The sequence below is a fragment of the Oncorhynchus tshawytscha genome, linkage group LG16 (genome assembly GCF_018296145.1).
Source record: "Oncorhynchus tshawytscha isolate Ot180627B linkage group LG16, Otsh_v2.0, whole genome shotgun sequence".
Taxonomy (NCBI): Eukaryota; Metazoa; Chordata; class Actinopteri; order Salmoniformes; family Salmonidae; genus Oncorhynchus; species Oncorhynchus tshawytscha.
The window spans coordinates 75,100,797-75,126,936 of NC_056444.1; the positions used below are offsets into that span (position 1 = coordinate 75,100,797).

General features: G+C 43.7%; 2 protein-coding genes across 5 annotated transcripts in view; both read right to left on the reverse strand.

Moving 5' to 3' along the window:
• LOC112215233 (formin-like protein 3) overlaps positions 1-23,902 on the reverse strand; it is a 91,559-nt gene extending 67,657 nt beyond the window's left edge. For all 3 annotated transcript variants that reach the window (XM_042299629.1, XM_042299630.1, XM_042299628.1), the window contains exon 1: positions 23,324-23,902. In XM_042299629.1, the coding sequence (XP_042155563.1) occupies positions 23,324-23,440 (117 nt within the window). In that variant the 5' untranslated portion in view covers positions 23,441-23,902. The remainder of the gene's footprint in view (positions 1-23,323) is intronic.
• A 576-nt stretch (positions 23,903-24,478) lies between these two features.
• Positions 24,479-26,140, reverse strand: part of esyt1a (extended synaptotagmin-like protein 1a) — a 51,514-nt gene continuing 49,852 nt past the window's right edge. For both annotated transcript variants that reach the window (XM_042299632.1, XM_042299631.1), the window contains one exon: positions 24,479-26,068. In XM_042299632.1, the coding sequence (XP_042155566.1) occupies positions 26,041-26,068 (28 nt within the window). In that variant the 3' untranslated portion in view covers positions 24,479-26,040. The remainder of the gene's footprint in view (positions 26,069-26,140) is intronic.

A 26,140-nucleotide genomic window follows, 5' to 3' on the forward strand; every position in this document is an offset into this window, starting at 1 on the left:
CATTACTATAACTAACCTTAAAATTAAATCAAATTTACAAAACCACATTACTGAATGGAAAAGGTACTGAACGGAAAAGTGGGTGGGGTTATATCCGGCCTGGTTGGCCCTGTCTGGGGGTATCATCGGACTGGGCCACAGTGTCCCCCGACTCCCCGTCTCAGTCCCCAGTATCTATGCTGCAATAGTCTATGTCCCGGGTGATTAGGGTCAGTCTGTTATATCTGGTGTCCTGTGAGATCTTAGGCAGCTCCCTCTATTTCTCCCATCTCTCTCTCTCTCTGTCTCTCTGTCTCACCTCCCAGAGGACCTGAGCCCTAGGACCATGCCTCAGGACTGCCTGGCTTGATGACTCCTGGCTGTCCCCAGTCCACCTGGTTGTGCTGCTGCTCCAGTTTCAACTGTTCTGCCTGTGGCTATGGAAACCTGACCTTTTCACCGGACGTGCTACCTTGTCCCGGACCTGCTGTTCTGACCCTCTCCCTCTCCCTCTCTCTCTCTCTCTCTCTCTCTCTCTCTCTCCCCCTCTCTACCTCTCTCTCTACTGCACCTGCTGACTCGACCTCTGAATGCTCGGCTATGAAAATCCAACTGACATTTACTCCTGAGGTGCTGACCTGTTGTACCCTCTTCAACCACTGTGATTATTATTTGACCCTGCTGGTCATCTATGAATGTTTGAACGAAGAACAATCTAGCCATGTACGCTTATAATCTCCACCGGCCCAGCCAGAGGATGACTGGCCACCCCTCAGAGCCTGGTTTCTCTCCAGGTTTCTCCCTAGTTTCCTGCCTTTCTAGGGAGTTTTTCTTAGCCACTGGGATTCTACATCTGCATTGCTTGCTGTTTGGTGTCTAGGCTGGGTTTCTGTATAGCACTTTGTGACATCTGCTGACCTAAAAAGGGCTTTATAAATACATTTGATTGATTGATTGATTGTGATTGATTGATTGATTGCTTTAACTTCTTTGGGACTGGGGGGGCAGTATTGAGTAGCTTGGATAAAAAGGTGCCCAGAGTAAACTGCCTGCTACTCAGGCCTAAAAGCTAGAATATGCATATAATTAGTGATGTGGATAGAAAACACTCTGAAGTTTCTAAAACTGTTTGAATGATGTCTGTGAGTATAACAGAACTCAATTTTCAAGTCATTGCTTATCAAATATACAGTGTCTATGGGGTCATATTGCACTTCCTAAGGCTTCCACTAGATGTCAACAGTCTTTAGAACCATGTTTGAGGCTTCTACTGTGAAGGAGGGGGGAATTAGAGCTGATTGAGTCAGGTGTCTTGCAGAGTGCCATGAGCTCAGTCTCGCGTGCTCCCATGAGAGTTAGCAGAGTTCCATTGCATTTCTACAGACAAAGGAATTCTCCGGTTGAAATATTATTGAAGATTTATGATAAAAACATCCTAAAGATTGATTGTATACTTCGTTTGACATGTTTCTACGAACTGTAATATGATTTTTCGTCTGAACTCTAGCCTGGATTGCCCGCGCCTCCTGAGTTTGGATTTGTGTACTAAGCGCGTGAACAAAAAGGAGGTATTTGGACATAAATGATGGACTTTATTGAACAAAACAAACATTTATTGTGGAACTGGGATTCCTGGGAGTGCATTCTGATGAAGATCATCAAAGGTAAGTGAATATTTATAATGCTATTTCTGACTTCTGTTGACTCCACAACATGGCGGGTATCCACATGGCTTGTTTTTGTGTACTCAGATTATTGCATGGTTAGCTTTTTCCGTAAAGTTGTTTTGAAATCTTACACAGCGGTTGCATTAAGGAGAAGTGGATCTAAACTTCCATGCGTAACACTTGTATCTTTTCGCAATGTTTATTATGAGTATTTCTGTAAATTTATGTGGCTCTGCAAAATCACCAGATGTTTTGGAACTACTGAACATAACGCGCCAATGTAAACTGAGATTTTTGGATATAAATATGAACTTTATCGAACAAAACATACATGTATTGTGTAACATGAAGTCCTATGAGTGTCATCTGATGAAGATCATCAAAGGTTAGTGATTAATTTTATGTCTATTTCTGCTTTTTGTGACTCCTCTCTTTGGCTGGAAAAATGGCTGTGTTTTTCTGTGACTAGGTGCTGACCTAACATAATCGTTTGGTGTGCTTTCAAAATACATTGAAAAAGCAGAAGTAACCCACAACCCTAGGATCGAGAGATGGAGAGCGAGATAGAGGGGGAGATGAAATATCTTACATAAGGTCCAAACAAAAATTAGTGCTCAATGACTATAACACTAGTGAACACACACACCAAGCTGGTTTCTCAGTGGTAACATGATTATATCACCAAGCTGGTTTCTCAGTGGTAACATGATTATATCACCAAGCTGGTTTCTCAGTGGTAACATGATTATATTACCAAGCTGGTTTCTCAGTGGTAACATGATTATATCACCAAGCTGGTTTCTCAGTGGTAACATGATTATATCACCAAGCTGGTTTCTCAGTGGTAACATGATTATATTACCAAGCTGGTTTCTCAGTGGTAACATGATTATATCACCAAGCTGGTTTCTCAGTGGTAACATGATTATATCACCAAGCTGGTTTCTCAGTGGTAACATGATTATATTACCAAGCTGATTTCTCAGTGGTAACATGATTATATCACCAAGCTGGTTTCTCAGTGGTAAAAGGATTATATCACCAAGCTGGTTTCTCAGTGGTAAAATGATTATATCACCAAGCTGGTTTCTCAGTGGTAACATGATTATATCACCAAGCTGGTTTCTCAGTGGTAACATGATTATATCACCAAGCTGGTTTCTCAGTGGTAACATGATTATATCACCAAGCTGGTTTCTCAGTGGTAAAATGATTATATCACCAAGCTGGTTTCTCAGTGGTAAAATGATTATATCACCAAGCTGGTTTCTCAGTGGTAAAAGGATTATATTACCAAGCTGGTTTCTCAGTGGTAAAATTATTATATCACCAAGCTGGTTTCTCAGTGGTAAAATTATTATATCACCAAGCTGGTTTCTCAGTGGTAAAAGGATTATATTACCAAGCTGGTTTCTCAGTGGTAAAATTATTATATCATTAAGCTGGTTTCTCAGTGGTAAAATTATTATATCACCAAGCTGGTTTCTCAGAGGTAAAAGGATTATATTACCAAGCTGGTTTCTCAGTGGTAAAATGCTGGTTTCTGATGTATGCGCTAAATCCCCAATGGCACCCTATTCCCTACACTTTTGACCAGAGCCCAATGGACCCTGTAAAGAGTAGTGCACTACATAGGGAATACTGTGCCATTTTGGACGCATACATTATATCATGAAAAACTATCTAACATGGTGTTAAAGCCATCATCCTGTGAGCTTCAGGATCCGTCCCTGTGAGTTTAGGGATCCGTCCTTGTGAGCTTCAGGATCCGTCCCTGTGAGTTTAGGGATCCGTCCTTGTGAGCTTCGGGATCTGTCCTTGTGAGCTTCGGGATCCGTCCCTGTGAGCTTCAGGATCCGTCCCTGTGAGTTTAGGGATCCGTCCTTGTGAGCTTCGGGATCCATCCCTGTGAGTTTAGGGATCCGTCCCTGTGAGCTTCGGGATCCGTCCCTGTGAGTTTAGGAATCCGTCCTTGTGAGCTTCGGGATCCGTCCCTGTGAGCTTCGGGATCCGTCCCACTAGGGGATGAAGCCCCCTGTTTAAAACAACTCAACTGACAGAGTCCCCATTGTATTGAGGATGAAACCAGTTCTCTTCAACTTAGAGAGGAGAGGCTAGGGGCTCACTGCAGCTCTTCAACTTAGAGAGAAGAGGCTAGGGGTTCACTGCAGCTCTTCAACTTAGAGAGGAGAGGCTAGAGGCTCACTGCAGCTCTTCAACTTAGAGAGGAGAGGCTAGGGGCTCACTGTAGCTCTTCAACTTAGAGAGGAGAGGCTAGGGGCTCACTGTAGCTCTTCAACTTAGAGAGGAGAGGCTAGGGGCTCACTGCAGCTCTTCAACTTAGAGAGGAGAGGCTAGGGGCTCACTGCAGCTCTTCAACTTAGAGAGGAGAGGCTAGGGGCACACCGCAGTTGAACTAGAGGGAGCAGCATGCAGCCCACTAACACATGCATAAATATAGGTCTGCACACTCCCTCATACATAAACAACACTTGGCTATGTGAACAACATTAAAGGCCATACAAAATGGCTTATTGTACAACACACTATGTATACTCATTCCATAGACTCAGTCAACTTCATATCCCAAAGTTCAGTGGAGAGAACAATGTTTGAGTCAAGCCTCCAGACAAGACCATTGAAGTTGAAGTCGTGAGTACTCTTCAACAATACTATCAAGGTGGTCAGGTGAATGGCGGAACTGAAGAATGTAATGGAAGAATCCTTTTTCAGTCAGGTGGATCACATGAAAAACCCTTCCAGAGTCATTGATGTTCCATGTGGGTAGAGACATGCTGCATCTGTTCAGTCATGCTCTTCAACTTGACCTGGGCTTTGCTAAGAAAAGCACTAAAATCCTTTATGCCCAGGCCCATAAAGACTAGCCCATAATAGGGACTAGCAATAGCCTGAGGGAGGGTTCTACATGGGTTCTACATGGAACCCAAAAGGGTTCTACCTGGAACCAAAAAGGGTTCTACCTGGAACCATCTCCTATGGGTACAGCTGAAGAATCCTTTAGGAACCATTTTTTTCTAAGAGTGTAAAATGCAGCTTCCCCCAAACAAAGGAAAATTATTTAAATTGAATGTCCCATAAACGCTGCACACAGCTTGAATCCTTTAGTTTCAGCTGAGTGGCATCTATCAAACACACACACACACACACACACACACACACACACACACACACACCTCCTGACCGACTCCCTTCAGATCGTTTTAGTGCTTTCTGACCATAGAAACAGAATAAGTAGAATGGGTAAAGCACCCCAGACCAGTAATTTAGCAGTCCAGTCATGATCATTTCTACTTCTATTTATATCTCTCTGACTACTGCTGATGTCAGATGAGGGATGAAGGAGTCACTTTGTCAGCACATTCTGTCTCATTTCACTTCCCTATGGTTCCCTTCACTATGGTTCACTTCACTATGGTTCACTATGGTTCCCTTCACTATGGTTCACTTCACTATGGTTCACTATGGTTCACTTCACTATGGTTCACTATGGTTCACTTCACTATGATTCACTATGGTTCACTTCACTATGATTCACTATGGTTCACTTCACTATGATTCACTATGGTTCACTTCACTATGGTTCACTATGGTTCACTATGGTTCACTTCACTATGGTTCACTATGGTTCACTTCACTATGGTTCACTATGGTTCACTTCACTATGATTCACTATGGTTCACTTCACTATGATTCACTATGGTTCACTTCACTATGGTTCACTATGGTTCACTTCACTATGATTCACTATGGTTCACTTCACTATGGTTCACTATGGTTCACTTCACTATGGTTCACTATGGTTCACTTCACTATGATTCACTATGGTTCACTTCACTATGATTCCCTTCACTATGGTTCACAATGGTTCACTTCAGTATGATTCACTATGGTTCACTTCACTATGGTTCACTATGGTTCACTTCACTATGGTTCACAATGGTTCACTTCACTATGGTTCACTTCACTATGGTTCACTATGGTTCACTTCACTATGGTTCACTATGGTTCACTTCACTATGGTTCACTATGGTTCACTTCACTATGGTTCACTATGGTTCACTATGGTTCACTAACCTTCCTTTCCTTCCTCCAACTCATTCCACAGGAATATCCATTAGCTCATGTAAACCAGAGGGACTTGCCTGTACCATAATCAACCTCGGAGTATGGTGCAACTCTCTGCAACACTCTGGTTGTGTCCCAAATTGCACCCTGTTCCCTATATACAGAAGTGTCCTACTTATGACCACAGCCCAATAGAGTGCCATTTGGGACAAAGTCTCTGACAAATCTGTTAGGATGGACTCCAACCAATGCAATTAAGTAGATAAAATAATCACAGTCTCTTTGAAAGATGTGTGTGAGCTGTTCTCACCTGTTGGTAATGTCAGTACAGGGCAGCAGTAGACAGCACAGTGCCAGGCAGCTAGTTCAAAAGGGATTTTCCCTCTGCTCTCTCTGTGAGCCTAGCTGAGCCTGGCTGAGTTGTCCTGTGGCCCCAGCCCAGACTTGACCACAGGAATCCAGCGGTGGAGGGGAGTGGTGCGGGGGCACACACACAGAGACAAACGTTACACACACACACACACAGAGCAGTGGTGTAGTGGCACTTTGAAAGAGGATCTGGCCATCCCAGAACTCCAAGGTCCCAGCCCCTGCTCCTGCCCAGCCATACACACCTTTGAAAACAGCACCACCACCAAGGAGAAAGTCATATGGAGAAGGTTAGCTAATAAAGCTTACCATATGCTTCACAGTCGAAACCCTTGTAAAAAGAGGGCGAACAAATGCTAGGCAGGCAGCTGTTTCCAGCCACAGAGGAAAAACAGAGCTAGGACTGAGAGAGAGAAGGGAGGAAGGAAGGAGAGAGAGAGAGAGAGAGAGAGAGAGAGAGAGAGAGAGAGAGAGAGAGAGAGAGATGGAGAGAGAGAGAGAGAGAGAGAATGGAGAGAGAGAGAGAGAGAGAGAGAGAGAGAGAGAATGGAGAGAGAGAGAGAGAGAGAGAGAGAGAAAAAAAAGGAGAGACTGAACAAGAGAGAAAAGAGGAGATGCCTTTAACACATGCTCCTGGTTAGACTTGACCCATCCATTTTATTATCTGACCGCATAAAGTTGTCTAATTTAACCCAGGGGTCTCATCCCACCCCATCCTCCTCCTTCCCCCATCCTCTCCACTCAGAACCTCCTTCAATTCCTCTCCCATCCACTGATGAGTGATTCTGCTGAGGTCATTAGCCTGTGGATGGATAGATACTACTGCACTGGCACAGCCTGCCCTCATTACATCATAATGTGCTGCTGCCATTCCAAAGGCCAAGGGATGTCTGGGAGCTGCCTGTCTCTGTCTGAGAGGAGGAGGCTGCCCCACCAGATACAGACACATACGCTCATCCTTAGTACACACACACACACACACACACACACACACAGTACTACTGTAAGCACACCCGTACACACCGGAGACACACTGGGAGAAGATGGAAGAATGTGATGAGAAAATTCAATTTATGGAAAACAGTTATGAAATACCATTTATGGAAAACAGTTATGAAATACTGTTACGGATACAAGTATCCTGTGTGTATCCTGTGTTTCTTTTCTCTCCTTCTCTCCTTCTCTCCTTCTCTCCTTCTCCCCTCCTCACAGGTGGCAATCATCATTCCCCAATCAGTCACCAATCAGTTGCTAATCAGAAGACACCTGCTCCTTTTCTCTTACCCTATCACATCCCCTTTCTCTTGGTTTAAAAACACAGTCATTTGTTTTCTCTGGAGCTCGATCTCTCTGTATTTCAATCTCTCGCTATATCAATCTCTCTGTATTTCAATCTCTCGCTATATCAATCGCTGTCTCTCTCTCTCTTTGTAGCAGAGATCTCTCTGTGTCTCTCTCTCTCTCTCTGTAGCAGAGATCTCTGTCTCTCTCTCTCTTTTGTAGCAGAGATCTCTCTGTCTCTCTCTCTCTTTTGTAGCAGAGATCTCTCTGTCTCTCTCTCTCTCTCTGTAGCAGAGATCTCTCTGTCTCTCTCTCTCTCTTTGTAGCAGAGATCTCTCTGTCTCTCTCTCTCTTTGTAGCAGAGATCTCTGTCTCTCTCTCTTTGTAGCAGAGATCTCTCTGTCTCTCTCTCTTTGTAGCAGAGATCTCTCTGTCTCTCTCTCTTTGTAGCAGAGATCTCTGTCTCTCTCTCTCTTTGTAGCAGAGATCTCTCTCTCTCTCTCTCTTTGTAGCAGAGATCTCTCTGTCTCTCTCTCTCTTTGTAGCAGAGATCTCTCTGTCTCTCTTTGTAGCAGAGATCTCTCTCTCTTTGTAGCAGAGATCTCTCTGTCTCTCTCTCTCTTTGTAGCAGAGATCTCTCTCTCTTTGTAGCAGAGATCTCTCTCTCTCTTTGTAGCAGAGATCTCTCTCTCTCTCTCTTTGTAGCAGAGATCTCTCTCTCTCTCTCTCTTTGTAGCAGATCTCTCTCTCTCTTTGTAGCAGAGATCTCTCTCTCTCTCTCTTTGTAGCAGAGATCTCTCTCTCTTTGTAGCAGAGATCTCTCTCTCTTTGTAGCAGAGATCTCTCTCTCTTTGTAGCAGAGATCTCTCTCTCTCTCTTTGTAGCAGAGATCTCTCTCTCTCTCTTTGTAGCAGAGATCTCTCTCTCTTTGTAGCAGAGATCTCTCTCTTTGTAGCAGAGGTCTCTCTTTGTAGCAGAGGTCTCTCTTTGTAGCAGAGATCTCTCTGTCTCTCTCTCTTTGTAGCAGAGATTTTATTTTATTTTATTTGTAGCATAGATCTCCGTCTCTCTCTCATTGTAGCAGAGATCTCTGTCTCTCTCTCTTTGTCTCTCTCTTTGTCTCTCTCTCTCTTTCTGTAGCAGAGATCTGTCCCTCTCTTTGTCTCTCTCTTTGTCTCTCTCTCTCTTTGTAGCAGAGATCTCTCTGTGTCTCTCTCTTTGTAGCAGAGATCTCTCTTTTGTTTTTGCACCTACATGTAATTTTGTCCGTTATCCTGTGAGTATTGTTCTGTTATGGTGTTTGACTGTTTGTTTAATGGTGGGAAAAGGGGGTATGAAGACAAGTCGCCCATGGGCATACACTACCCGTAGGTAAATATTGTCTAAAGAACACTAGTTAGAACTGGGTGGACCACCCGCTGTATTTTTGGTTAGTTAGTTAGCTGTACTGAAGTAGGCTAGTCTAGCTTAGGGGTGTTTTTGGATATTTGTTTCTTTCCTTGGGTCCAGCTCAGCCCCTTTTCCTGCCCCCTGAGTGTTTGCCGGTAATTTAGTTGTCTGTGGTTTTTCGTTCTCACTGTTACTTTTTCACTATTATACTTTGCATGAGTTATGCTACGGGTCTCGTTACCATCCCCCTAGACTGCCGGCCCAAAGGGATTCGGATCATAAGTGGGGGCTCATCTGGGATCTGTCTTTACTGACACCGTGCCGCTCGTGCAGATTGTTGTAGTGGTCTAGTTCAGTGTTGAGCGTCATAGCTGATGTAGCATTAGTGTTTGCTATTTGTTGGCTCTTGTGTAGTAGTTCAAAATGGCTACTTTTGATTTGAAATCCTTTTTGGATAACCCTTCGTGGGAGGTTTTTGACAAATGTCGTAGAGTTGATTTACTGATCTTGGCTGACCATTATTCTGTATCGATTCCGCAGAGTGTAGTTAAGGCGGAGGTTAAACAACTGGTGTTAAATGTATTGTTGGAAGAGCAGGTGCTTGTGTTACCGCTGCCTGAGCCTACTACCCCTGTAGGGGATGTTGTTGCTCCTCTAAGCCCGGTGGTGTCTGAGAACGAGGGCGAGGCTAAAGCTCCAGCCACATTGCCCCGTTTTGATCCACTCTCCCCACTGTGGTGATGCCAGGAGGGATATCCGGTCAATACAGGTCCAACTGGAGGCGGAAGAGAGCCCAAATTAGGTGAGAAAATCTCCAGTTGGAGATGTGTAAAATTGAGGCAGAAAGAGACCAGCAGCAGTTGGAGTTAAAAATGCGCCAGATGGAACTGGAGGTAGAGACGGCGAGGCTAGTCTCCGTTCCTGCTGTGCCTTAGTGAGGCGTCTTCACCAGCTGTAGCTTCCCACACTTTTGACATTAGTAGGAAGATTGTCTTGGTACCTTTGATCAGAGAGTCAGCGGTCCTATTTTTGTGTTTTTGAGCATATAGCCGTAGCATTGAAATGGCCTGAAGAGGTATGGTGCCTATTACTTCAGTGTAAATTAACTGGTAAAGCCCAAGAGGTTTTGTCAGCGCTACCTCTGGAGGACAGTTTGAATTATGAAGTGGTCAAAGCTACTGTTCTTCGTGCCTATGAGCTTGTGCCTGAGGCATACCGACAGAGATTTAGGTCTCATAGAAAGTCTTCTAGTAAGACTTATGTTAAATTTGCTAGAAACAAGGGAAATCTATTTGATAAATGGCATGCTGCTAGTAAGGTAACTGATTTCAACTATCTCCGGGAGTTAATCTTGTTGGAAGAGTTTAAAAACGCTTACCCGAATGCATTGTCGTTTACCTAAACGAACAGTAAGTATCCTCCCTGTCAGAAGCGTCTGTGTTGGCAGACGAGTTTGTGTTGACGCACAAGAGCGTGTTTTCGGCTCATACTGAGAGTAGAGCCACTGAGTTGCCTACTTTTATCCGTAGTCGGCCAGCAGTATATCAAGCACGCCAGAAAAATGAGCGTCCCTGTTTCTATTGCCATAAAGTGGGACATATGATTAATGATTGCTTCGTGCTAAAACGCAAACAAGGGATGCCTCTTCGTGCCAAGCCGCCAACAGGTGTTGGTCTAATTCGTACGGTTGTGAGGTCTGCAACGAAATAAGTGCCTCAGGGTAACTGTAGTTTGAAAGACCCTGTCCCCGACTGCAGTTATGAACCGTTCATTTTCGAGGGGTTTGTGTCCCTAACGAATGACGAAGCGTCTCAGCGCCCGGTTAAAATCCTTAGAGATACTGGTTCAGCGCAGTCGTTTATATTGTCTGTGTTGCCCTTATCCGACGATACATACTGTGGTTTCAGTGTGTTAGTTCAGGGTATTGAAATGGATTTTGTGCCATTGCACTTTGAAAGTACACTGAGTTAATCAGTGGAATATTCAGAGTGGGGGTACGTCCTATGTTGCCAGTAAAAGATGTGACCTTTATAATGGGTAACGATATTGCCGGAGGAAAGGTAGTACCCGTATTGGAAGAGTTGGATAAAAGTGACCACTCTCTCTCCAAAGAGCTGGCACAGAGTTATTCACATGTGTTCCCCGCTTGTGCTGTCACTCGTGCTCAGACATGACAAGTGGGGGACGTAATAGATTTGTCGAACACCGTTCTGTTCAGAGGTTGATCAAAAGGATGGGTTGTGTGCTACCTCTGGGAAACTGATCACCTCTGACAAACAGCCCAGGGAAGAATAGAAGTATGTTGAACTTATTGCTGATGCAATACAGTTACCAGTCACTAGTGAGCAGCTGATTGCTAACCAAAAGGTTGACAACAAGCTTGCTAAATGTTTTTCTAGTGTTGTCTCATTGGAAGAGGTAAAGAAGAAGAACAACGTGGCTTACTTCATTGATGGTAATCTCCTCATGCGTAAATGGAAATCCCATGTTGACACGGGTGGAGATTGGAATGCTGTTTACCAAATAGTGATTCCTACAGCCTTTCGACAAAATGTGTTATCCCTTACTCATGATCACCAGTGGTCTGGTCATTTAGGAATCACAAAGACTTATGATCGGGTCCTTCGACATTTCTTTTGGCCAGGTTTAAAACAAGATGTGGCTCAGTTCTGTCGGACATGCCACACCTGTCAGATAACAGGAAAACCAAATCAGGTTATTCCTCCCGCTCCTCTTTGTCCAATACCTCGAATAGGTGAACCATTCCAACATGTGGTGGTTGATTGTGTTGGACCATTACCGAAGACAAAATCGGGTAACCAGTTTCTGTTCTGTGTATGGCAACAAGATACCCCGAGGCCATTCCTCTGCAAAGGATTACAGCTCCGGTAGTGAGTAAAGCCTTAATTAAATTCTTCACGACATTCGGGTTACCTAAGGTGGTACAAAGTGATCAAGGTACCAATTTCCTATCAAAGCTCTTCAAGCAGGTGTGAAAATCCTTATCAATTACGCACCGTGTGGCAAGCGCATATCACCCAGAGTCTCAAGGTTCGCTTGAACGATGGCATCAGACACTGAAGTCTATGCTACGTAAATATTGTTTGGAATCTGAGAAAGATTGGGATGAGAGAGTTCCTAGTGGTGGTCCTAGTTTTGTTTGCTGCTCGTGAAACTGTACAGGAGTCCCTATGGTTCAGCCCGACTGAACTAGTGTTTGGTCACAGTGAGAGGACCAATGAAAGTCCTTAAAGAACAGTTTTCGTCCCAAGAGTTGTGTGCGGGAGATGAGAATGTGTTGGACTACGTTAGTCGCTTTCGTGAGCGCCTACACCAAGCCTGTGCTCTCGCAAAGGAAGCTCTGTCTTCCTCACAGAGGAGTATAAAAACACACCTTGATAAACAGGCTGTTTCTCGTCCACTACGGCTGGGTGACCAAGTACTGGTGTTATTGCCTGTTCCAGGATCTTCACTGTCAGCTCGTTTCTCTGGTCCTTATTTCGTTGAAAAGAAATTAAGTGAAATTGATTGAAATTGATTATGTGCTTCAACCTCCTGATAGAAAACGCCAATCTCGTGTGTGCCACATTAACATGTTGAAAGCATACCACACCTGACCCCTCACCCAGTTAGATAGCTCAAAAACAGTGGCAGGTACTACTGTCTCTGCTATGATAGTGGACTGTCATATTAATGATGTTGATGGAGATGGATTAGAGTTGCGCAATACTCAGCAGCAGTGCGTTAGATTGCCCAACTCAGAAATGCTGCTGTCTCTCCAGTCAGGTCTGGTTCATTTAACGGATGGACATGCCGACGATATTGTGAGGCTACTACACAGTTTTCCATGTCTCTTTAATGACGTTCCTACTCACACCAACGTGTTGGAACATGACATTAATGTTGGAAATGCTGCCCCTATCAAGCAACACACATATCGTATCAACGCTTCCAAGAGGAAGATAATGAGGGATGAGGTGAGATATTTGTTGGAGAATGACCTGGCTACGCCAAGTTCCAGCCCTTGGAGTTCTCTTTGCATTCTGGTTCCTAAACCTGATGGTAAGTCCAGTTTATGTACGGATTATCGCAAGGTAAATTCAGTCACAATGCCAGATTCGTTCCCGTTACCCAGACTGGACAACAGTATCAAATCAAATCAAATCAAATCGACACTGTTGGTGCTGCTAAGTATGTAACTAAGTTAGATCTTTTAAAAGGTTACTGGCAGGTTCCGTTAACCTCACATGCTTCTGAGATTTCTGCCTTTGTGACCCCAGACAACTTCCTACAGTACTCAGTCATGGCTTTTGGGATGCGGAATGCACCAGCCACTTTCCAACGACTGGTTAACTCCGTATTAGCTGGCGTTCCCAATTGTAGTGACCATCTTGATGATCTAGTAATTTATTTGTCTGAGTGGTCAGACCATGTTAACTCTCTAAGGGTAGTATGTGAACGTTTGGCAGCTGCTTCTCTAGCCCTGTTGATGCCAAGGTCTTGGCTATAACTGCATTCCCCGCACCTACCACCAGACGAGAGCTACACCGCTTTTTAGGGATGGTTGGCTACTACCGTAGTTTCTGTAAAAATGTATCTGCGGTAGTTGCTCCATTGACCGATTTGCTCAGTCCGGCTAGATCATTTGTGTGGTCCCCTGATTGTAAGGTAGCTTTTGATACTGCTAAAACACTCTTATGTAATATCCCTGTACTTGCTGCTCCGGATTTTGAACGAGCGTTTAAACTGGAGGTAGATGCTAGTGCCAGAGGTGCTGGTGCTGTTCTACTGCAGCAGGACAAGAGTGGATGAGCTAGTGCCAGAGGTGCTGGTGCTGTTCTACTGCAGCAGGACAAGAGTGGATGAGCTAGTGCCAGAGGTGCTGGTGCTGTTCTACTGCAGCAGGACAAGAGTGGATGAGCTAGTGCCAGAGGTGCTGGTGCTGTTCTACTGCAGCAGGACAAGAGTGGATGAGCTAGTGCCAGAGGTGCTGGTACTGTTCTACTGCAGCAGGACAAGAGTGGATGAGCTAGTGCCAGAGGTGCTGGTACTGTTCTACTGCAGCAGGACAAGAGTGGATGAGCTAGTGCCAGAGGTGCTGGTGCTGTTCTACTGCAGCAGGACAAGAGTGGATGAGCTAGTGCCAGAGGTGCTGGTGCTGTTCTACTGCAGCAGGACAAGAGTGGATGAGCTAGTGCCAGAGGTGCTGGTGCTGTTCTACTGCAGCAGGACAAGAGTGGATGAGCTAGTGCCAGAGGTGCTGGTGCTGTTCTACTGCAGCAGGACAAGAGTGGATGAGCTAGTGCCAGAGGTGCTGGTGCTGTTCTACTGCAGCAGGACAAGAGTGGAGTGGATCATCCTGTTTGTTATTTTTCATGTAAATGTAACAAATGTCAGACAAACTTTGCCACAATAGAACAAGAAGCTCTTGCTTTGTTGTTGGCTCTGCAATATTTTGAAGTATATATTGGTTCCAGTGCCCTACCAGTGATTGTATATACTGATCATAACCCCTTAGTGTTTCTCCACCGAATGTACAACCACAACCAGCGCCTTATGCGTTGGGCCCTTATTGTACAGAATTATAATCCGCCACAAAAAGGGTTCTGATAATGTATTAGCAGATGCTTTGTCTCGTGTGTAAAAATGATTTTTGTATGTTTCGTAAGGTTGACTTTGTTTGTTGATCTTGTGGTTATTCGTTGAAATGTGTGGGTGGGTGTGTTACGGATACCAGATACAGACACATACGCTCATACTTAGTACACACACAGTACTACTGTCAGCACATCCGTACACACCGGAAACACACTGGGAAAGAACGAAGAATGTGATGAGTAAATTCAATTTATGGAAAACAGTTATGAAATAGCTCTTATGCTGATTTGTTTATTTCCTTAAATTCTACCATTCTTCTTGTAACAAAATGTAGATTTTTTTTTATTCAATGAAAATAGAAACGTTTTCCCCCATCTTATGACCAATAGAAACGTTTTCCCCCATCTTATGACTAATAAAAACGTTTTCCCCCATCTTATGACTAATAGAAACGTTTTCCCCCATCTTATGACCAATAGAAACGTTTTCCCCCATCTTATGACCAATAGAAACGTTTTCCCCCATCTTATGATGACATTTCCCCTCATCTATTGTAGCAAACAGAGTGAGACAACAATGTAGAATCCCTGAGAGTTTTTAGAGTATAGTCCCACTCCCTCTGGGAAGGAAACCCCCAGAGTGACCTGACCTCTAATCACGGCCAGCTAGCCAAGCCATGTACTCTCTTCCTCTCTTCCTGACTACCTCCAACTTCAAGATGGAGTGTTTGTGCGTGCGTGTCCGTGCATGTGCGCGTCTCCCTCTCTTCCTGACAACCTGGAGCTTTGAAGTCTCTTTACCTCCTGAACAGAGGTAGCAGCCAGCCCAGACCACTGTAACCATAACACAACTAAAAACATGTTGTTCTGTCTCGCAACGAGACACAAAGTCAAGGAAGTGTCTTGTGGTGATGACAGGGAGGATGAAAAGCTTCCTTCGAGTTGTGACAGTTGTAGATAGTTTATTATTGGTGTATTTGTCCATGAGTTATCCAATTCAACCTGCTACATATCACTTAGTCTCTTGTGACAAACTGTCATAGATGTATGTTTCACAAGTTTGGATGACACATGACAATATGCACGCTATCCTACTCTGCTCTGCTGTACTGCTCGGTGATGTGCAAACTTGTGAAACATGAGGAGACGGAAATTCATATCTATAATTATGTATTTCTGTGTCGTATAGATCAGGGACCCATGATGTAATTCTCTAACCGTAATTCCGTTACCAGGTGTAAATCCACTTCACTTATTGATGTTCAACAATAAATAAAAAAATGACATATTTTAATCTTAATTCGGAGTAGATATTTAACAGCATTTTTGGAGAATGTGGTCACATAAAAAATGGAGATAGATTTTACTGTACTACTGTTTGCACCTGCGCAATTCTTCTACTAAATTACTTTTTGTAAAATGTTCTGTGGAAATAATTGTTAAAGATTTGTATGGTTTTGTTAAACTTTGAAATCAATGGCTTTTGTATGGCATACATTTTAATGTGAAAGAAACTGAGTCAAAGACCAATTCTGTTACCGTGGAATTTCCCTTTAAGAACTCAAGTTTCTAACCAAAGGCCATGAGAGGACACAGTACTGTTGATACATAACATATCCCCTGCCGCAGTGCTTTGCCCTCTGGAAAACATGTCTAAAAGTAACTACTTCTAACCGTTTCTGCATGACCCCCACCAGCCCTTTGATTACCACCCACTGGCTCCTTCAGGCAGTTCTCTATGTGGGGGGATGATGTGAAATATCTGGGTATTTCATATAATAGCTGGGATCTGAGACTTTAGCACAGCAGTCAACGAGTGCAGGGATGCGATCGGGATAACATAGAAAAGTAATTAAGTGGGATATTTGTATAGACAATGGTGGTAGGCCTGATCACCAACAACAATGAGACAGCCTACAGGAAGGAGGTCAGAGACCTGGCAGTATGGTGACAGGACAACAACCTCTTCTTTAACGTCGGCAAGACAAAGGAGCTGATAGTGGACTACAGGAAACGAAGGGCTGAACACGCCCCCATTCACATCGACGGGACTGTAGTGGAGCGGGTCGAGAGCTTGTTCACATCACTAAGGATCTATCATGGTCCACACAAACCAACAGTCAAGAGGGCACAGCAATGCTTCTTCCCCTTCAGGAGGCTAAAAAGATTTGGCGTGGGTCTTCAGATCCTCAAAAGATCTACAGCTGCACCTGAGAGCATCTTGACTGGCTGCATCACACCTTGGTACGGCAACTGCTTGGCATCTGACCGCAAGGCACTACAGAGGGCAGTGTGTACAGCCCAGTACATCACTGGACCACTATACCAGGCGCTGTCAGACTCAAGCCATAGACTGCAGTCTCTGCTACCGCACAGCAAGCGGTACCAACACAAGGCACTACAGAGGGCAGTGTGTACGGCCCAGTACATCACTGGACCACTATACCAGGCGGTGTCAGAGGAAGGCTCTAAAATTGTCAGACTCAAGCCATAGACTGCAGTCTCTGCTACCGCACAGCAAGCGGTACCAACGCAAGGCACTACAGAGGGCAGTGTGTACGGCCCAGTGCATCACTGGACCTCTATACCAGGCGCTGTCAGACTCAAGCCATAGACTGTAGTCTCTGCTACCGCACAGCAAGCGGTACCAACACAAGGCACTACAGAGGGCAGTGTGTACGGCCCAGTACATCACTGGACCACTATACCAGGCGGTGTCAGAGGAAGGCTCTAAAATGGTCAGACTCAAGCCATAGACTGCAGTCTCTGCTACCGCACAGCAAGCGGTACCAACGCAAGGCAAATCTGGAACCAACAGGAATCTGAACAGCTTCTACCCCCAAGCCATAAGGCTACTAAAGCTGTCATCAAGGCAAAGGGAGGCTACTTTGAAGAATCTCAAATATAAAATATATTTTGATTTAACACTTTTTTGGTTTCTACATCAAATCAAATGTTATTTGTCACATACACATGGTTAGCAGATGTTAATGCGAGTGTAGCGAAATGCTTGTGCTTCTAGTTCCGACATTGCAGTAGTAACCAACGAGTAATCTAACCTAACAATTTCACAACAGCTACCTTATACACAAAAGTGTAAAGGGATGAAGAATATGTACATAAAGATATATGAATGAGTGATGGTACAGAACGGCATAGGCAAGATGCAGTAGATGGTATCGAGTACAGTATATACATATGAGATGAGTAATGTAGGGTATGTAAACATATAAAAGTGTAATTGTTTAAAGTGGCTAGTGATACATGTATTACATAAAGATGGCAAGATGAAGTAGGTGGTAGAGTACAGTATATACATATGAGATGAGTAATGTAGGGCATGTAAACATTATATTAAGTGGCATTGTTTAAAGTGGCTAGTGATACATTTTTGCATGTATGGCAGCAGCCACTAAATGTTAGTGATGGCTGTTTAACAGTCTGATGGCCTTGAGATAGAAGCTGTTATTCAGTCTCTCGGTCCCTGCTTTGATGCACCTGTACTGACCTCTGGATGATAGCGGGGTGAACAGGCAGTGGCTCGGGTGGTTGTTGTCCTTGATGATCTTTATGGCCTTCCTGTGACATCGGGTGGTGTAGGTGTCCTGGAGGGCAGGTAGTTTGCCCCCGGTGATGCATTGTGCAGACCTCACTACCCTCTGGAGAGCCTTACGGTTGTGGGCGGAGCAGTTACCGTACCAGGCGGTGATACAGCCCGACAGGATGCTCTCGATTGTGCATCTGTAAAGGTTTGAGTGCTTTTGGTGACAAGCCAAATTTCTTCAGCCTCCTGAGGTTGAAGAGGCGCTGCTGCGCCTTCTTCACCACGCTGTCTGTGTGGATGGACCAATTCAGTTTGTCCGTGATGTGTACATCGAGGAACTTAACTTTCTACCCTCTCCACTATTGTCCTGTCGATGTGGATAGGGGGGTGATCCCTCTGCTGTTTCCTGAAGTCCACGATCATCTCCTTTGTTTTGTTTTGTTGACGTTGAGTGTGAGTGTGAGGTTATTTTCCTGACACCACACTCCGAGGGCCCTCACCTCCTCCCTGTAGGCCGTCTCGTCGGTGTTGGTAATCAAGCCTACCACTGTAGTGTCGTCTGCAAACTTGATGATTGAGTTGGAGGCGTGCATGGCCACACAGTCGTGGGTGAACCGGGAGTACAGGAGAGGGCTCAGAACGCACCCTTGTGGGGCCCCAGTGTTGAGGATCAGCAGGGTGGAGATGTTGTTACCTACGCTCACCACCTGGGGGTGGCCCGTCAGGAAGTCCAGTACCCAGTTGCACAGGGCGGGGTCGAGACCCAGGGTCTCAAGCTTAATGATGAGTTTGGAGGGTACTATGGTGTTAAATGCTGAGCTGTAGTCGATGAACAGCATTCTCACACATTCTCCTTTTGTCCAGATGGGTTAGGGCAGTGTGCAGTGTGGACCTATTGGGGCGGTAAACAAATTGGAGTGGGTCTAGGGTGTCAGGTAGGATGGAGGTGATATGGTCCTTGACTAGTCTCTCAAAGCACTTCATGATGACAGAAGTGAGTGCTACGGGCCTGTAGTCGTTTAGCTCAGTTACCTTAGCTTTCTTGGGAACAGGAACAATGGTGGCCCTCTTGAAGCATGTGGGAACAGCAGACTGGGATAAGGATTGATTGAATATGTCCGTAAACACACCAGCCAGCTGGTCTGAGCATGCTCTGAGGACGTGGCTGGGGATGCCGTCTGGGCCTGCAGCCTTGCGAGGGTTAACATGTTTAAATGTTTTACTCACGTCGGCTGCAGTGAAGGAGAGTCCGCAGGTTTTGGTAGCTGGCCGTGTCAGTGGCACTGTATTGTCCTCTAAGCGGGCAAAAAAGTTATTTAGTCTGTCTGGGAGCAAGACATCCTGGTCCGTGACGGGGCTGATTTTCTTTTTGTAATCCATGATTGACTGTTGACCCTGCCACATACCTCTTGTGTCTGAGCCGTTGAATTGCGACTCTACTTTGTCTCTATACTGACGCTTAGCTTGTTTGATTGCCTTGCGGAGGGAATAGCTACACTGTTTGTATTCGTCATGTTTCCAGTCACCTTGCCCTGGTTAAAAGCAGTGGTTCGCGCTTTCAGTTTCACGTGAATGCTGCCATCAATCCATGGTTTCTGGTTGGGGAATGTTTTAATAGTTGCTGTGGGTACGACATTGCCAATTCACTTGCTAATGATTACACTTACATGATTCCATATGTGTTATTTCATAGTTATCTACAATGTGTCAAATAAAGAAAAACCCTGGAATGAGTAGATGTGTCCAAAATGTTGACTGGTACTGTACATACGGTATGTACATCAATTACCTCGTACCCCTGCACACCCTGCGGCATAGTATACAGTGCCTATGGAAGGTTTTCAGACTCCTTGACGTTTTCCACATCTTGCTACGTCACAGCCGAATACCAAGAGAGTGCAAATCTGTCATCAAGGCAAAGGGTGGCTACTTTGAAGAATCTCCCATATAAAATATTTTGATTTTTTGGTTACTACATGATTCCATGTGTTATTTCATTGTTGTGATGTCTTCACTATTATTCTACAATGTAGAAAATAGTAAAAAATAAAGATAAAAAAAAACTGAATGATTAGGTGTGTCAACTTTTGACTGGTACTGTATAAAAACAAGTTTTTGCTTTGTCATTATGGGGTATTGTGTGTAGATTGATTATGGGGGAAAACGACTTAAGCAATTTTAGAATAAGGCTGTAAAATAACAAAATGTGGAAAAGGTCAATGGGTCTGAATACTTTCCGAATGTGCCGTATATAGATTAACAGAGTGTCTTGAAACATGCATGTCCCTATAGGTGGAATGATACCGTTAGAGAGTACAGTATATAAAAGAGACAGGCATTCTCAGGAGAGATGTTGATTGGTTCAGTAATTAGCTGTAAGAGTATCATGGTAGAGTAGAGCATCATACCAAGAAGATACCAGCTGCAGTGTTTCTGGGACATGCCAATAATGCAGGGGCTGAGTCACTGGCTTACTGGTGCTCTTCCATATTGTCCCTAGGAGGGCTGAGTCACTGGCTTACTGGTGCTCTTCCATACCGTCCCTAGGAGGGCTGAGTCACTGGCTTACTGGTGCTCTTCCATACCGTCCCTAGAAGGGGTGAGTCACTGGCTTACTGGTGCTCTTCCATACCGTCCCTAGGAGGGGTGAGTCACTGGCTTACTGGTGCTCTTCCATACCGTCCCTAGGAGGGCTGAGTCACTGGCTTACTGGTGCTCTTCCATACCGTCCCTAGGAGGGGTGAGTCACTGGCTTACTGGTGCTCTTCCATACCGTCCCTAGGAGGGGTGCGTCACTTGAGTGGGTTGAGTCACTGACGTGATCTTCCTGTCCGGGTTGGTGCCCCCCCTTGGGTTGGGCCGTGGCAGAGATTTTTGTGGGGCTATACTCGGCCTTGTCTCAGGATGGTAAGTTGGTGGTTGAAGAAATTCCTCTAGTGGTGTGGGGGCTGTGCTTTGGCAAAGTGGGTGGGGTTATATCCTGCCTTTTTGGCCCTGTCCGGGGGTATCATCGGAAGTGGCCACGGTGTCTCCTGACCACTCCTGTCTCAGCCTCCAGTATTTTTGCTGCAGTAGTTGTGTCGGGGGGGCTAGGGTCAGTTTGTTATATCTGGAGTACTTCTCCTGTCTTATCCGATGTCCTGTGTGAATTTAATGCTCTCTCTAATTATCTCTCTCTTTTTTTCTCTCGGAGGACCTGAGCCCTAGGACCATGCCTCAGGACTACCTGGCATCCTTGCTGTCCCCAGTACACCTGGCCATGCTGCTGCTCCAGTTTCAACTGTTCTGCCTGCAGCTATGGAACCCTGACCTGTTCACCGGACATGCTACCTGTCCCAGACCTGCTGTTTTCAACTCTCTAGCGACAACAGGAGCGGTAGAGATACTCTTAATGATCGGCTATGAAAAGCCAACTGACATTTACTCCTGAGGTGCTGACTTATTGCACCCTCGACAACTACTGTGATTATTATTATTTGACCATGCTGGTCATTTACGAACATTTGAACATCTGGTTCCTCTCTAGGTTTCTTCCTAGATTTTGGCCTTTCTAGGGAGTTTTTCCTCGCCACTGTGCTTCTACACCTGCATTGCTTGCTGTTTGAGGTTTTAGGCTGGGTTTCTGTACAGCACTTTGAGACATCAGCTGATGTAAGAAGGGCTATATAAATACATTTGATGTTACTGTAAAGTCCACACACAGATGCTAAACTCAGGCTGGGTGTGGTGTGGTGAGGTTGATCATATAAATGGGAAACACTGGACAAACACTTGTGCGAAAACACATTTGTAGAGGTTTAACAGGACTTACTGACATGGTCAGCAGAAGCCATATTGGCTCAGAAACAATGCTTTGATTCATGGTGGGATGAAGAGAATTTGTATTTTTGGGGGGGGGGATTCTTAAATTGGTGGTTTGGAGAGATGTGGTTTGAGGACAGTTTGTTTTGAAAGAATGATAAGGAATGTTGCTTTCAGATGTAAGAATAAGATATCATTTGCATAACCACTGCCCACAGCTCTGCTATTGACACTGCTATGTAGAGAAATACTCCAATGGTGGTGAGACGTTGTCACAATAACCAATCTTATTATGATTCAAGTGTGTTAAAGTCATTCTAAATATATTATAAACCATAATGAAGGCATATAGCCCACTATTTCATCATTGACATTACAGGGATTATTGTGCTCTACTATCCATCACCTGATGTATACTATTTTCTGGAGTCCAAGGCTTTCCATTCCAATATAAATATTTTTTAGGGTTCATAACAGTGCATCATCTTCTTAGTCTCTTGATTTAGGATGACAGACACACTTGACACTTAAACTGTGTCGCTGAATGGGTAACGTGTATTTTGATTGTGTAGGCTACACAGCATCACAAAGCCCCAGCGCAACTCAAGACGGCAAGATGGGTCATGTGAAGATGGTGAGCCATGCAAGGATGGTGAGCAGAGCAAAAGAGGAGATGGGGTGCTTCTATTTTACGATCTCACGGGTGTGGGAGTTGTAGGGGAATTCAGAAAATGTTGTTGTTGGAATCTGTCAGCGAATGATCTGAAAGCGACTGTGCATAAATTTTAAATTTAAAAAAGGGAATTCCATTACGAGAATTTGGGACATATACGTGTCATTAAAGGTTTGATAATAAAACTGAAATGTTACTCTGAAAACGAGCCAATTCTTGCACAAGGCACTAGACTTCAGTAAATTAGCCCAAAGCCTCGAGCTGACTTTTTGAAAACCAAATAACCGCAGGAGCGACAGAAAGCAGATGGGGGTGGGACAGGATGGGTCTTCCAATTTAGAATACCGGTATCAGCAACTATATCATTACAGCGGAATAAAGGAAAAGTGGGATAGTTTTGCTCACTATTATGACATATTTCTTTCCACAAGGACACACGAGACTATATAAACAGATCCACTGTCTTACTGTAGACCACAGTGCACTAGGCTGAGAAATATGTATTGTCTTGATTAACCATTTGTGCTAGATCAATGGTATTGTTTTCCCTGTGTTACTGATGCTAGAAACCTGTTTGGGGGTACCCAAACAACTGATCCATAAGGTAAAAGGAATATCTTAATTAAAAAATAAAAGTGTTGCTTGTGTGAGCTGTTTCACCTAATCAAAATAAACTTTAGGCCACTAAATTGAAAGAAAAAAGTCACACATCCTCTTAAAGCCTACCATATGGTAGGTAATATGTTCTGTACTCGTGATAAATGGTCTACACTGTATCACGTCAGCATGACAGACCAGTAGGTAGCCTCGTGTTTTTGTATGTTAATTGTGCGCTTTTGAAGTTTGATATGGCCCCACTGTGACAGTCTGGAACACAGGAAACCAAACCCAGAAGCCATTCCAATTCAAACATGTATCTGAGGCAACAGTCACTTACCAAAACTAAAGCAAATCTCTCCTCCAACTCCGACTGGTCAGGAATGGGCACTTTCAACGGCATTATATGATGCTTCATATTGTCCGACTGTCCATCCACACTCTCAATATTCCCCATGGTTAAAATAAATTAGTAACTCAAATCAATTCAGTTCCTTCTTACGACGTTATTCCAGAGTTTTTCCAAAAGTGGGAAGTTCCCCCTGTTCCTCCAAAATGCGTTATTCCAAATCACAACCACTTCTGTTTCAAACGTTTCAGTTTAAATCAAAAGTTTACACCACACCAGTTTCATTCTGTCTCATTAAAAATAACTGCTACTTTTGCATTTGTAAAGAACACTAATATGCAATTTACTCTAAACGGAACCTAATCTCAACAGTAACAATGAGGATAGAATTGTTTTCTGTTCCAAAGAATGGTCTCCGATTTATCCGGCCAATCCATTTCCATTTCTTTCTGTTGAATTCTTCTTTCAATAATAATCCAACCAAAAGCAAGGCTATTTAGTTGCTGAGCTGAATTTTCTTGGCTACGATGCCTTTCCATTCATTATCGTTGTGTGATCCTGACTGGAAGACTCTTCGACGTTGCTTCCACTCAGAAGGCAGAGTTTCTGCCATTGCCCCGCCTCTGTCTTCAAAGGAAAGCCCTCTCGATTGATCCGTTGGCTTTTCAATCACGTTCTCTCTCTCTCTCTCTCTGCTACTCACTCACATCTGTTATAGTTGAGAAAGGCCCTTATGGGTAGATTTGGAATCAGCACTTTATTGCCACCTCGTGGTTAGACAATGGAAGTTCATTAATCATGACTACAGCGCCAACAATATGCATACATCACATACACAATGTATTTATCGCTTGACAATAAGTCCTCAGTGTAGTCTACAAGGGGTATACAATATTTCCGCTAATCTTATGAGATATTTATTGCGTTACAAATGGCACCCTATTCCAATAGCGCTCTGGTCAATAGTAGTGCTGTATATGGGTATATGGGGAATAGGGTGTCATTTGGTACGAATGCTATGTCTGTCAGAAGAGGTGAGTACAGGACGAGGGAAGATTGGGATCATCTTGATTTATCAGAAGATTAAAAAAAGTTAACATTTGTTTTGTTTTGTCGCCCAGCATAAAGAAGACCAACAGACTGGGATTTTGAAAGTGCAAACGTTTAATGAAAGTGCGACGACACAGACGTGGCGATTGTTATGCATGTGTGAAAGCGCAGGAGCTGTTCTCACTTATACGTCTCTCTCTACTCTCGCTCTTATACAACATGTTTTCTACTTTTTTAAATTAATTTCCCAACAAACATTTTCAAGTATTTTAATACATGTTTCATGCCTTGGCAGTGAGATGACAGTGGGGGATGAACATTTCCTTGCCACAAAATTAGCTCACTTCTTTCAGAGCAGGACTCACAAATTAAGTCCAGTCCTGGACTAAACAACACTCTCCATTAAATCTCCATTGAACATGCTTCTTAGTCCAGGACTAGACTTAATATGTGTCTAGGAATCTAGGAAACTGGCCCTTTGTGTGTATTTTGTCTAAGACTTTGTGTTTTGTAACACACAACTTGTAACATGACTGATTGACTGACTTATTGCAGAACTCAGGCCACTACTGGCACAACAAACACATACAAATACATTCAATCACACACAAACATACTGTATATGACACAATGCTGTCTTGGATTGTGAACATACACATTCATGATATAGCTACATATTTAACTTCTACACATATAATGTTATTTATCAAATAAAAGCACAGTGATTCAGACTGTCCATTACTGTACAGCTAGAGTGTGTTTTCAGTGGCAAATGTGACGTCTGGGTCATTCCCTAACACATTTCCTGAATTATAAAATCAGCTTTTAAATCAATCTGATAAAACATACCAAACTTCTTCATTTGGAACAGAATGAACACAATCAGTAGATCATAAACATTCTCAATCTTCTCAAAAATGACCCAGTGTTGGAATATATAAGGCAAAATTAGAAACAGAAAACCAGTGTAACAAAAGGGTTGATTAAATAAAAGTGTAAACATCCATGATGGCCCATAAACGCTGTGAAACTACAGGGTAACATTTCAGCACCTTCATCATCATATCTACCGGTACCCGTTACTCAGTATGTTGGACCTTGGTCTCAACTAACACTCAAACACTTATCTCAAGATGGTTGACATAGTTTTGCAATAAAACAAATGAAACAATGCAACAAAGTAAGAAAGTACCCTTTGAGAACAACTACTTTTGTAGTAAATAAGAACTGAAGTGATGAGAAAAACTCAAAACACCTGAAGGTTTAAAATGTTCACTATTTTTGCTGCATTTTCTGAACTATGGGGTTGATAAAATACTTTGTGCTTTTCAAGATAGTTTCCTTTAGGAGCGACATAGTTGCCTTCATATCAAATATCTACTCAGACAAAAGATTCTAAAGAACACTTTTTCAGACTGGAATTAGGAATTCTAGAATTGAGGAATTCTTTCTTACGTACGTAAGAGGAACCAAATCTATCATTTGTAATTATTCAATTTACAGATAAATTGTGATATTGTTGGGATGATAGGAAATATAAGCCACTTCAGTGGTGGTCCTATTGCGCATTAGTTGAATAAAAATATCAAATAAACCATACAGAAGAAGCAACAGTAAAAGTAACATTGCACTGCAGGAAAGTGAGGCCATCCTCTCATCTAATTGGTCTCCTCTACTAAATCGTACCTGAGAAAGTAGGAGATCTTATCAATCAAAGTAATGTGGAATGAATATGAACAAATGTAGAAGAGGTAGCAC